The sequence below is a fragment of the Dendronephthya gigantea genome, unplaced genomic scaffold (genome assembly GCF_004324835.1).
Source record: "Dendronephthya gigantea isolate DGI-Jeju-01 unplaced genomic scaffold, DenGig_1.0 000185F, whole genome shotgun sequence".
Classification (NCBI taxonomy): Eukaryota; Metazoa; Cnidaria; class Anthozoa; order Malacalcyonacea; family Nephtheidae; genus Dendronephthya; species Dendronephthya gigantea.
The window spans coordinates 69,750-84,154 of record NW_021163195.1 but is presented as its reverse complement, the minus strand read 5'-3'; the positions used below and the strand labels follow the sequence as shown (position 1 = coordinate 84,154).

At 35.8% G+C, this 14,405-nt stretch overlaps 2 protein-coding genes across 3 annotated transcripts; both read right to left on the bottom strand.

The window, feature by feature from the left end:
• Window positions 1-1,109: 1,109 nt before the first annotated feature.
• Window positions 1,110-10,920, bottom strand: LOC114538480. 2 transcript variants are annotated; one of them, XM_028559663.1, is made up of 3 exons: window positions 10,805-10,920; window positions 4,256-4,992; window positions 1,110-2,668 (listed from the first exon to the last, which is right to left on the bottom strand). In XM_028559663.1, exons 2-3 carry the CDS (start codon window positions 4,967-4,969, stop codon window positions 1,685-1,687), a joined length of 1,698 nt encoding a protein of 565 aa, XP_028415464.1. In that variant the 5' UTR covers window positions 4,970-4,992; window positions 10,805-10,920; the 3' UTR covers window positions 1,110-1,684. The 2 variants fall into 2 exon arrangements, with proteins under 2 accessions (XP_028415464.1, XP_028415466.1); XM_028559665.1 differs by lacking the exon at window positions 10,805-10,920 and adding an exon at window positions 6,415-6,516.
• Window positions 10,921-12,400: 1,480 nt separating this feature from the next.
• Window positions 12,401-13,804, bottom strand: LOC114538463 (E3 ubiquitin-protein ligase NRDP1-like). Its single transcript, XM_028559642.1, has 3 exons — window positions 13,316-13,804; window positions 12,713-12,817; window positions 12,401-12,448 (listed from the first exon to the last, which is right to left on the bottom strand). Exons 1-3 carry the CDS (start codon window positions 13,802-13,804, stop codon window positions 12,401-12,403), a joined length of 642 nt encoding a protein of 213 aa, XP_028415443.1.
• Between the last annotated feature and the right edge of the window lie 601 nt (window positions 13,805-14,405).

Sequence of the window (14,405 nt, the reverse complement as noted above, 5' to 3'; positions counted from 1 at the left end):
TACTATCATGCTGCGAAAATTGTATTTTTCTCAGACATTTGCATTTTCTTGATGTTCTAGGTATTAACATATTCCAAGTTTTATCAATGAGCAACGTGGCAGCGTCTTCTAACGACGTCGTGTCAAATGTGGTATAACAACTGTCTAAAATAGAAAAAAAGCACTTCTCGACGTTTAACCTATATGGGCATTCGTCGGAGTAACGTGCGTGCTTTTGAAAGCATTTTTGTTTATTTTCGGCAGTTGTTATACCACATTTGATGTAAGATTCCAAGTAATATTAAATGGTTCAATGATTTATTTATCATCTCTTATGCAAGATTTACCAGACTTGGTTTCGGTTTTAACAATACCATTTCCAGCACCATGCCGCGAAGATTCATTTAACATTTTGAGAGACATTTTTATTGTACCTTTGATTGCAAATGTTGTTCCTTTGAATCAAATTATAGTTGGTCAAGGTAATTTAATTTTTCCTGATATTTGACTGAAGTTTAGCGCGTTTGGTTTAGTTTCATTTGGTTTTGCGTTTGTGAAATTATCTCGCTTAGCCGTGCTTGGTCAGTAGTACGCTAATTTCTGATCCGAAAATTTCAAGTCTTAACTTCCAAGTAATATTTAATGTTTCATTCAGATCAAGTTATCAACTACAAGATTTGTCAAAGTTAGTTTCGGTTTTGACAATACCATTTAAATCAAGCACCACGATTCTAGACTGCATTTGCATTCGTTATACGACCAGGAGCGTAGGACTGGGGGGGGAGAATAAAAGTAAGTGCCCGCCCCCCCCCCAATTTTTCAGCGGATCAAAATTGCTCCAGAATGGGCATTTTACAGGGCCTAGAGCAATCAAATTTCAGAAATTTTCTCGCGCCTCAACGCCACAGCCCCCCCCCCCGAACTCGAACAAATAAAATGCGGTGTGTTAATTGTACAGTATATCACTGCATACAAGTTTTTTAAAAGCAGCTCTCCATCTGAGTACCCCAAAATTAATATCGATCGCCGTGACTTGAGAATAATCAAACATAAAAAACTATTACGTCTATAATATTTAGACAAAAATTAAGGTTGATTGATATTGTTATATTTCATTACAAATTAACTGAATCATTAATGACTCATTAATACCACGTATAATAGTGTTATCACCGTGCACGCTAAACAAGATTACAATTATTATTGGCTGTAGAAATTACAGCTGCTTTCGCACCTGCTTTCAGCCAATGAAGAAATATAAAGAATCGCAACGAATATATATAATTAATCGCGTATTAAAAACACGCCTAATTTAAAACAAGTGCTTCTCAAATGTGCTTCGCAACATTGTTCCATGCTCGAAATTTCGAAGTTAAATAAAAAGAGCGAAAAACACCGAGACCCGACCAAATATACTAATTACGTCACAACATTATCGTTTTAAATAGTTTTACGTGCAAAGATGAAAAAAAATCGTTCTTCAACACATGAATGAAAAATCGAAATTCGATCCAAAAAAATCAATATCCCTCTGTATGACGTCACAACCAGTGAAATATGAAATTTAACCGTATTTTGAGATCTATTTGGAGGGTTTTGACCAATCAGAAACGAGAATACAGTATAAATTTATAAAAAGAGTTAATAATCGTTTTTTGTTGTTCCTTTGTTCCGATAATTTTCCTCCGCCTCATACGCCTATGACTTAGAGAAATGTATAGTTGTAAGGTTTCACAACAGCAGCTGCCCAACATCTTTCTTCTATCATTCCTGGCAGTTCTTCCCAGCCATTTCCACCAATGGTGAAGGTTTCCACTGAGTTGAGATATCCCTGCTCATTATTCCGTCCACCAAACACGAAAATGACGTCATCGATGATTACGGCAGAGCTGCCGTACCTTTTGTGCTGCATGGATGGTAACATCTCAGATCGCCCGGTCACCGTGTGATATGCGATGACGTCATTGACTGCACGGCCTCTCATATCCATGCCCCCGATAACGATAATAATCTCACCCCAAACGACCGAGGACATACGAGAAACCGGCTGAGGTAACGAAGGACAAGGCTTGAACTTATTCTCACCAAAATCATAAACGACAACCCTGCCAGTGGCATCTTTACTGCATCCGGTAGATGCTCCACCCAAGATAAAAAGCTTTCCATTAACAAGCTCTGCTCTGTGATGTCTTCTTTGCTCGGGCATTCTCGTCAGCAGCTCGACAGTAAAAGGTGGGGTAAGAGCAATCTGATAGATTTCGTCCAATGTTCTCCTTTCGTGCCAATTACACCCGCCTATTACATATAAATTTCCTTCATGGACAACGACATCGTGGCCAAATAATTTAACAGGCAGTTTTCCAAATATTGCGCATTGCAAAACATGTCGGCTCATCTTCAAAACCTTGATCTTGTCACTGTCACCTTCATCATCGACACCACCAATAGCAAGGATGCGATTGTCGTGAACACACAATGCCGACGATACCAAGGGTTGCTCCAATTGTTGCACAATTCTAGAGCTCCTCTCAACAATACAATACAGTTCAACAGTATTTGAAGAAGTAGTTTCGCTTTTACAACCATACCCACCAGAAAATATGATAATACCTGTTGCATTCCTTGCTAATAGATCATTTAGCACTCCTTTAAATCCCTCGCAATCTTGTTTAATCGTTAAAATATTCTCCTAAAATGTAAAATTTTAATTTTTAGTCATTACACTACCATAATGGTGTTATGGATGCTATGGTGTTATACCCAACCATAATGGTTGTAGATTTCAAACCGGAACTGTCATAACTTAGTTTAATGTTATGTTATTATATATAATGTTATGTTAATTCGCGGTATAAATAGTCGTTCACTATCAGTTTGATCATACGATACAAGATCCAAAGAGTCTCCACAATTCAAGAAGCGAACGATTTTCTACCGGACAGACAAATTAATCTGTAAGTTTCATGTATGTATTCGTATGGTCGTATTCGTACTTGTCGTATGGTACTTGTTCGTATTCCTCGTATTCGTACCGTACTAATCTCTGTAAATATTCGTTTAGTTGAACCGCTATATGATTAAAATTCTACGAGTTCAAAGTACACGTCTGGTTAAGACTGAGTCTAACAATGGTATTTGAACTTTGTGGTAGCAACATTTGGTCTGTGGAAAAAAACAAGCTCTGCATGAATGCATGCAGGGCAATAATTATGAGGATAAATGGTCAATAATTTTAAAATATTACCACTACCTCCATTTTATTCACTTTGTTTGTCTCAAGGTTTGTCGAAAGGTTTTGACGAGAATATTAGGAAAAGCGCTTGTTTTCTTCATTTTATTCACGTTTATTATATAATATGCAGTGTTGCTGGCGAATCTTTCGTTTTGAAAAGCTAAAATAACACATGTGCGACTATCGTGTTTGATCCCACAAAAAAAACTGGAAACGAAACTTGTTATTTAACGGCAGCCGGTAAATGACATAAAATAAAACTTGTTGTTAAATACATGCAAGATTTTATGCGCCTGCTTAAACATGTGGTGACTATTAAATCATGAAATCGGTTAAAACCATTAGTAAAAGCTGTTTCCTATTTGACTAGAAACATGGTTTCAAAAATGACCGGAAAAGTAAACGAAAATACCACAAAATATTCTAAATGTACAAAACGTCTAGAACGATAATCATGGGGGGGGGGAGGGTGAGGGTGAAGAGGTGTTTATTCACATATTCAGTATCAATAATCCCCCCTCAATTATCGCAGCAGTCGTACTAATTACCAATAGACCTTTTCCATAATAGACCAACTTACGATCTAGATAACAAGGAGGAAATAAATCACCACAGCTAAAAAGAGCATGCTAAAGTTAGTATAATTGCCAAGTTTGGCTGGAAAATGTCGAGTAGTATGGAAAATATAGCCATGCGAAGTTGGCAATTTTGTATATACTTTTTACTAGGGCCGGAAGCGTTTAAACTAATTTAGTTACACACTTCCGGCCGTATATACAAAAATGTGCCAACTTTGCATGGCTATATTTTCCGTACTTTACAATATTTTGCAGCCAAACTTTGTAATTTTACTAAATTTAGTATGCACTTTTCGGAAATTTCCTTTTTCTTGCCTAAAACAAAAGTTGGTCTATTATGCACATCACATGATTACCTTCGAATTACTACCTTATTTTTCGAAGATATGTGGCCCTCCTCACTTTTAGGGTATTTGAAACCGTCAGGACATTTTAATGATGGCAGAAAAAATTATGAAACAATTACCTTCATTTTCATAACTTCCATACGTACATCATCATCTTGACATTCATTAATTTTTGTCTCACCATTTTTCATTTTATGTTCGCATGTATTCGTGGAAGTATGACCTTCCTTGTACCCATTGGTGACTACCATCAGATCTTCCCCTTGCGAATTCTCCACCACTTGTGGTGCTTTCCCACGCATGTCTAGGGTTACGGGAAATTTTTCTTGTCTTTCAGACATAATCATCATCATAGTTGTCAACATATCCTTTATTTCCTTTTGATTCATTTTGATGTCCTTCAAGTCCTGAATATTGGAGCGATCAAACAGGCAGAAACTTTTATGGTAGTTTTCATCTCTTTTGTTCACCTCCTGGCCACAATTTCCACACGTAACTGGACGATATTCACAAACACTGACGTGATCGTCCAACATTTTAAGCTGAGTAAATATGGGACACCCTCGACTGTTGTAATCACACTTGATTCTCAGCTGCGACAAAATCTTCGGCAAAAAAAAATGGGGATGTTTCAAAGTTTTTTGAGTGAGATGTTGTTGACATTTCGGGCAGGATTGAGAATGGACAAGATATCCTTCAATACAACTCAGACAAAAGTAGTGCTCTTCTGCCTCGCATAATCGTGGATTGTTAAAAACACCGTGGCAAATATTGCATAGATAATCTTCGTTGACTGGATCAAGAAAGCGGTTTGGATCATAACCATAGGCCATTAGCAGTAATGTTCAAATTGAATCTGAAACATGAACATGATTACATTGAAAGTTAAACCCGGCTCTTTTATCATACATGCTGATTATTTCAAAGCTCGACAAACATAAATTCACAAGTGATGGGTAAAAAAGAATTAAAAACCATTAAAAACTCATTGAAATATGATGCAACTCGTAGTCTACGCTGATTGCCTGAGTTTGAGAACTCGATGCATTACAACATAAATAGATACCCATTTTTAGTGTCTAGGTTTACGCCGAAGAAGGATCGCGATATAGTGGCACGTCCGAACGAGATCGAGTAAAAACGAATTAAAAAAACTTGAATTCAAAACTGGAAGGAACGATTGAACTCTTTAAGTCTTTAAACCGCAAAACGAAACGGGGTTCTTAACAAGGGTGATTCAGAGAAAATCGAAAGGCATAAATAGATTCTGAGTAAGGTAGTAACGTGGATCGGGGAGTCTAAACGTGAAAGTAAACAGAGCAAATTTGGGAAAAGCGAATCACTTGAAGACGTAGAAGCGCGAGGCTGTTTAATTGAAGAAAATATTGACCGAGGCGTCACCAAAATAACACGGTTGCGAAATTATTTGAACGATGGCGAGTTTCAGAACAGTCTATCGTTTTGAAACAAATTTTAAGCAGAAATCGGCTCTTCGAACATGGCAGCGGTGAAAAAGTTTGCATACTTGAAGGAGCTCTTAGAATCGAAGCTGCGTAGAAAAATCGACGGTTTACAAATCTAAGAGAAAAGGCTACGACAGAGGCAACAATATCTTAAAGGCTGACTGAATACGGGAAGGTTAGTGAAATCGTAAATAAGTATATCGAAAATGTCATAGCTCTACCAGTTGTTGTGGGTTCTCATCTTTCAAAAGTGCATGAATTCTATCACTAACGAGCATATACATGAAAACTTTAACCCAAGGTCTTTAAAAGAAGACGTTGATCAGTTCAGAGAAGGAATTGTGGAAAAGGCAGATATGGCTCCTACCGGAAGAGAGTATTATATTCCACATATGGAATATATATATATATAATATATATATATATATATATTATATATATATATATATTATATATATAATATATATATATATATATATATATATATATATATATATATATAATATATATCGGCGGCATCGCGTGCTAAAATGGCGAATAAATATCGTGATGCGCCCAAATATGGACATGCCACGCCATTTACTCGCTATTTTCAAGTCGTCTTTGACGTTCACATCCTCATGCTAAATCTCCCTAATTTTGGAGCGTGCTACTTGTGTTGACCGCAATCGAAGAAGCTCTTTGAAAATTTATATATCACACAATATTTGACGTATCTATAGATGTTCTTGTCCGAAAGCTTTGCGAACGCTTGTCAAACTCAAAGACTCGGCGGCATCGCGTACAAACTAAAGCAAATGTATAAGCAACCTTACCTGATGCTTTATCGCGCCAAAACTGCTAGTACTTTGTGGAAACCTCGAAAAAATTTGTGGCAAAGCTCGCTTGAGAAATGAGAATAGCTGCCTGTTAACGTTTAGTATGACCAGTAACGTAACGTAGTGATGGGCGATACTTCGATACCAAGTATCGATACTCACCGATATTTATGATTTGCAGTAAATATCGATACTTGACCAAGTAGTTGCAAAATTTCGATACTGAGCCTACAGTATTTTAGGTCAGCGTTTTCCACCAAAAAGTATAAAAAATCTGATTTATTTTTTTTTGTTCGTCACTTTTTTGTTCCTTAGTTCTTTAATTATATGCTACCAATGAAAATAATTTCTGCCCATTTTTCATTTCGCGAAAAAACAAAGGGAAAAACCAAAAATGTGAGTGGATAAATGCACATTATGGTATGGTATATGAAATTACAAACGGTAAAAAACGGCTCAAATTTCTGGTATCGGTATCGAAATTTGGTATCGATACCACTACAAATTGTCTGGTATCGAAACGGTATCGTATCGATTTGAAAAAGCTGGTATCGCCCATCACTAACGTAACGACAACGTTAACTGCACCCAAATCTCAATATTCCTTAGCAGGAGCAGCGCAGTTCCTCAGGATTCATCCGAAATTTCCTATCTTACAGTATTCTCAATTCTCATTTTAATGATTAAAAATTTAAAATCCACAATGATTAAAGCCATGCTTGAAGTTCAAAGGAACTTGGTAAAGCCCATGTTTACGAGGCACTGCTATACTAGTTTAAAATTCCAAAAAATACTGAGTAATGGTTCCAAAAATTTCTTGAAATAGAATTCACTTGTTTAAGGAAAATTTGAATGACCGGAAGTGTTCGATAATCGATTTCGTCAATCGTCATTCGTCAAAGCGATTTGATTCATTTTAATTTTTAACACAAATAACATTATGTGCGTGGTGCCAGGGGCCGGTTGTATCAAGCCCGTTTAGTTTAAACGGCGGATAAGTTCAAAATAGAAAGCAAGTCTATCGTTGTATTCAACAAGCAAACTAAATGTTTTTAACCTTAATACAACGACACTGTTTACAACTACATATTCAGTGCATAATATTTAAGTTGACTCATTCAAGAGAGTTGTAAGAGTGTTATTTAATTTTGACTTATCCACCGTTTAAGCTAAACGGGCTTGATAAAACCAGCCCCAGTTGTCAAATGAAAAATTTCTGGGGACAGACTGAGATACCGTAAAACAATTTTCACTGATGTCGTGTGATTTGCAATGTATACAGGGGCAGAAAATCCGTTAAACTAAAGCCACTACAGTATAACTTGTTTGTCTTAAAGTTGTACAACTGTATAAAAATGGCATTTTAACTTTAAGTAATATATTACCCATACATGTGCAATGAAATAACATTAACTTTGTCAATAAATCTGATCTAGTAATATGTATTAATATATAGTAATATACATACTAATATACACACTAGTGTAAATACATTAAATACACGTCAATAGATTAAAGAGTTTATATGAAAGGCCTGTTGACACAGCAATGAATTTCTATACATATAGACATAAAACATTTGCTGGGCAAGTTGAATGTTTCTGAATGTATTGCAAGTATTTCATTTATGAATTGTGCAAATGGTAGCTATTTACTGACTGCAAATGTGTGTCATGGGATTATGCAGGCAAACAGAAAGCAATATGGGTAGTTTTCTCAACAGAAATCTCTACTGAATATTATGCCTCCTTTCATTTAGCAGTAAAAACCAATCATGGTATTGCAGTTTTCCTTGTAAAAACTATGGGTTAGTTCATTTAGTAGGAAAGTACTCAAATCATTAGTAATATTGACTGACTTTAAATAACTTATTTATCAGAAATACATAGTTGTTCTAATGCTCCTTATAGCTTCCTGTCATCCATTTAAGGTTGCTCTGTACAGCTATTATGTTATAGCATGCTTCCTATACAAAAAGCGCCACATTTTTTGTTGTTTTTTGAAATACAACCTAACCAGTAAGTACTTCATTGCAAAAAAACAGTGGAGATCACTAAATGACATGTTATTTTCAAACCGGTTGCTTCCAACCAAAACTTCTAAGAATATGATATGTTGCAGGGTGCTAAGCAAATAAAAAATCGACCAATACATATATACACTATATCCCCACCTGTCCTGCCCAACCCTTCTCAACCCCCATGTTTCTCAAATACAGAGAAAGTTCAGTTCTTTTAGGAATTTTTTGTGAAAGTAGGCCACATCTGGGTGCATTGCAAGCTAATAGGTTAACAAGAGACACTGACAGATAGTTTTGTTAACTTATTAACTGACAGTACTCTTCCACTGATGAGTAAAATCATCTGACATTAGACAGAGTAAAATACTAAAGTAGGTCACATCTGAGTGCATTGCAAGCTAATAGGTTAACAAGAGACACTGACAGATAGTTTTGTTAACTTATTAACTGACAGTCCTCTTCCACTGATGAGTAAAATCATCTGACATTAGACAGAGTAAAATACTAAAGTAGGCCACATCTGGGTGCATTGCAAGCTAATGGGTTAACAAGAGACACTGACAGATAGTTTTGTTAACTTATTAACTGACAGTGCTCTTCCACTGATGAGTAAAATCATCTGGCATTAGACAGAGTAAAATAATAAAGTTGGCCACATCTGGGTGCATTGCAAGCTAATGGGTTAACAAGAGACACTGACAGATAGTTTTGTTAACTCATTAACTGACAGTACTCTTTCACTGATGAGTAAAATCATCTGGCATTAGACAGAGTAAAATACTGAAGTAGGCTACATCTGGGTGCACTGCAATCTAATAGGTTAAATAATCAGTTTGTAGTACCACCACATTTTATACAAAGCTATAAAGATTCAGGTTAATGGACTGAAATCTCTGCATATAATGATGATTTAATAAATTGGCCAGAATATTACTAGTGCATAAGTTGTTTCCATAAAATATGATTTATATAGTTAGTAATTAACTGATGTGAACCAAATGCTAAAATCATTATTTTTCATATCAAGGGTAGAGAGAGCCAACCCCAATGCAGAGCCTGAGATAGTGACTAAGTGCCGCTTCTGAGCACTTCATCCCTGGGCACAGAATACCCATCAGAAGGACAACTCCATTGTTTTTTGTGTAAGTGTGATTAATCATGATTTGTCACTCGATCAGCAAGTACCGTAGATAAAAGCAACCACCCCCCTGCCAACATTTAAATTTTGGTCCACATAAACTAAGGATGCCCTACTTCATACAGTTTTAGCACGAGTATCCGTATATGACCTGTTGCCGTGTGAGTTAGTATGAAATACTCAGGATGCTAATATAATTTTGATTTAATATAATTTGTTTCACATAGAAATTCGTGGATACAATCAAAAGTTTGAAGAGATGTTCTCTTGAGAGCATAAAGCAAGACTGTATGCTTACACAATGCACAATGCTTAATTAAGGAGTGTTAAGCAAGAAGTGATAATGGCTATAAATATGTACAAGTGTTGCTGCCAAGAGGAAATATAAGGTAAATAATATTTGCGGCGTAAAGATTAAACTAGGCAAGTCTTATTTCCTAACAGAATTATAAACTATAATCTAGGCGAGGAGGTTATATCCTAAAAAATTATACAAATATGTTGTTAAAAGTTCCTTGCGCGCCGTCCGGAAACCACGTAATATGCGCAAAGTTATTTGGTGAGAAGGCGCTACACAGTAAAAATGGCCATACCAGCCCTGTTGTATTTTAGTACAGACAGATTACTGGTATTTTAGATTGTATCAAGAACTGTGCATTCAAGCATTGCATGTTGCTATTTACATCTGCTAAGCATGGAAAATGTAGTTTCACTAGAGTACTCTTAATGAAATACTCAATTTCAATAACCGGTTTGACCACTTGAAAGAATGGCGCACATCATCTGCTAAATTTTCCAACTTTAGCATTTAGAAACAACTAATTTGCAAGAAGCTTGATAGAGTTCAAAAATTTGTTTGATATCATGTGTTTATGTATTTACTGTAATCATACACTGTTGTGATAATATTGCTGCAAAAATCTACATGTGGTTTGATATGTATAGTATTACTACAATATGTACATAGTTATTATGATTGTAGGTCATAATATAGGTTGAAAAGAACTTCAACTGTCAGGATATGTTTGGTGTATAAGAGTATATTAAGTCAGAGCAAGCCCTAACCGGCTAACCCTGATTTTTGTGCCTGTTGTGTTAATTCTATACTGAAATTCTATCAGTAATGTTACAAATGTCGAGTGAAAGTAGCAATTATTACAGTTGGCTTCAACAAATTCACAATCACACCTCTTTCAAAATAACAATAAAGATAGCAATAGTTTACATACCGAAATAAGATCCTCGATGAATTTGCAGAATTCAAGGTTTCTGGCACCAAATGTCGAAGAGCAATTAAAGAAAACAGACGACGTTCCTGCAACAGATCAGCACATCTTCGCGGCACTGTCGAGCCCACTTCGGAAACACGAGATTTTACGAAGATAGGCAGTGTGACCGATCCATCATGGTATAGATTATGCAGCTGAGCTCATTCAATATTTCCACCACTGAAGGTTATTGTATCTGCGTAGAAGGGCCGATTGTTCGAACTTCGAAAGTCGTTTAGCTTAAACGGTGGATAAGTTCAAAATGGAAAACAAAAGTATCTAATACTTTTATTCAACAACTGAGCTGAAATATTTCGATGTAAATAGCTTAATTTTCAATGGAAGAACGTCTTAAAAACACAATATGTAGTTTCAGTCATTCATAAGGTGCATGAGAGTATTTTTAAACTTGGCTATCTTTAAAAAGGGAATCGCAGAATGCCATTCATTTCCCCAGGGGGAAATCAGGTAATATATCATTAATCGCGTAATAATAACACGCCTAATCATAGGCAGCCCGGTCAATGCGGGTACCGCATACCACCTTATGTATATAATTATCCTAAGGCTGGCAACTCTCTGACAAAAAATATACTACATACATTAATACCATCGCTTGAAACACAAAAATTACGCTAGTTTCTTGAAATAAAAACGAGATATAAAAACCTTGGATATATTCACTACATTTATCTGTCATATTTAGACTTGAAAACAATTTAAAAATGCTTAAATTTTGCAAATAAAAAGTGTATTTTTATCGAAATTTTGTTTTAAACAGAGGCGGGATGCAATTTACTCGACAAACGTCATCATCGGAAAAATCGTCGGCAAATTTCTGATTGGCTATTGAAAGTTCGGAAAAATCACGAAGGCCAATTCAATGAAGAAAAAATGTCTTCGTGATTTTCCGAACTTTCAACAGCCAATCAGAAATTTGCCGACGATTTTTCCGATGATGACGTTTGTCGAGTAAATTGCATCCCACCTATGTTTAACAAAATTTCGATAAAAATACACTTTTTATTTGCAAAATTTAAGCATTTTTAAGTTTTAAGTCTAAAAATGACAGATAAATGTAGTAAATATATCCAAGGTGTTTTGTATCTAATTTTTTTTAAGAAACTAGCGTAATTTTTTGTTTCAAGCGATGGTGTTAATTTATGTATTATATTTTTTGTGAGAGAGTTGCCGCATTGACTGGGCTGCCTATGGCCTAGTTCAAACAACAAATACTTCGCAACATTTTTCCGTTTTCGAAATTTCGAAGTTAAATAAAAAGAGCGAAAAACACCGAGACCCGAACAAATATACTAATTGCGTCACAACATTATCGTTTTAAATAGTTTTACGTGCAAAGATGCAAAATGTTGACTATATGAACAAAATATTATATATCTATATCTACTTATGTTATATGACCTCCCCAGAAGATGATATCTTCCTTAAATTGCAGTATTTTATCGTGCATGGTACCTGATCAGCTCATCTCAAGCGTTAATAGGTTGTTTAGAATAGTAGGAATCATATAGTTGAGCATTTTAACAATGATTTCTTTTAGCCTTCTTGCTCTTCATCCCCCGACGAGTGCGAATTTTGAATTACCTGCGATCAAAAGAATTTACTAATGTCAACACTTCACTGGTTATGAATACAAAGGCCAGGTACAGGGGACTAATTAAAATGATACTGGTATTAGTTTTAGCTGTGCCAATAAATCGAGTGTAGTGTAAACGAGGTCATTTGTATACCACGATGTCAAAAATTTTGTACTTTCAAGGTGTTTAGATTTTCTACATCTTAGCAGCTATTAAAGATTTAAAGATAATGACCCAGCAATTATGCAGAATTATCATGATATTTTATTACCTCCATATTATATTCATTGTCGTCCATTTCATTTATTTTTTCGTCCATTTCATTTATTTTGACTTTCATCTCAGATTGGGTTTGTTTCATATCATTAAATTGTTTCTAAATGATACATAAAAAATATTGAAACATTGCCGGTATTTAATATACACGTACTTACACGTAGCGTAAAAACCGCACACGACAGCAACTGACTTACGCCAATGGCCATTTTTTGCTACTGAAGCACATAGCTCTGGTGTGCGCCGGCTTTTATAAAATTGGGCACGGCTACAGCCAATAAATTGAGCGCAGTGAAAACGGGCCAAATTTAATTGCAGGAAGAGAAATTTAAATCTATCTGCTCTGGGCTAAGTTACGATATGACTAAAAAGCGTGGTAATAAAGGAACAAAACATGAAAACAACCACCTAAATTAGAAAAAAGCACGAGAAGTGCTCAGGCAGTTTTTTGCCACATTTGAAATCAAGACTTTCTATATATTGGGCATGTGACTTTGAGGTCCAAAGAAATACAGTCACTGGAAACATGATATATTATTGTTTAGACTAGACTTAATAGTCGACTATGTTTACCAGCCTTCATTCTATACTCAATTACCTTCATCTTCTTTACTTTATGATATAAATTATCATGTCTTCTTTTAATTTCCGTCATCTCCATACAAAAATTCTGGTGTTCGGCCATGTCTCTTCTATTAAATTGCGATTTACAAAACTCACACTGCTCAGGCCCGTATTCGCAGCCATTCTTGTGTTTATGTAAATTTTCAAGTTTAACTTGTTCAGAACACCCACGATCGACGTAGTCACACTTGATTATCAGTGCTGACAAATAGTTCTTCATAAACCTTTGGGGATATTTCAAAGTCGCTAGAGTAAGGGGATCCCGACACTCTGGGCATGTTGCATTGATTTCAAGCCAATTTGATATACAATAAGAACAAAATGAGTGACTTCCATTTTCGCATAAACGTGGATTGTTTAGAACGCCATGGCAAACACAGCATAACAAATCGTCTTTTACTTCACCAATGAACCGTGATGGATCGTAACCGGGGCCCGTTTCGAGCAATTCCAACATGTCCATTACACCTGAAACATAATTTCATTAAAAGTTGAACTAATCATTTTTTTACACGACTTCTTGTGCAACAACACGTTTTGAAGATTTCACGGAACGGACGTAGTTTTTACCTGGACGCAAGAAGCGGGTCAAGTGGACACAGGATCGATGCAGTAGACGCAGTAGCAAGCAATCTCGTTCCTCTAGCCCGAATCGCGGGCTCAGGGAATGAGATTCGGGATATAAGAAGTTTTCTTGGCAGTGGTGTAAAAAAGGTTGAATGACGTAATAAAGATTATGTTCATGGTGAAAGAATTTTGTACACTCTTTCTGCGAAGTATTCGTATTTTAATATATATAGTATCATTTTTTGATAACCCTATACTTACATAGCGTTTTTTGATTATGTGTTCACTAGTGCAAACGATTCGTGTTGTGTTAGTGTTCACTGCTTCGTGTTCATATTGTGTATGACGTGTCAACACGCGACCGTCGAAAACAGTGAGATACAAGCAGCGATACCGATTCATATATTTCTCTCAGTTTTGTGAATGGTTAGGTAGACTGATTTGTCTGGCTAATTATAAACACTGATTAGGTCAATAAACTACCGAGTTCGTCACCT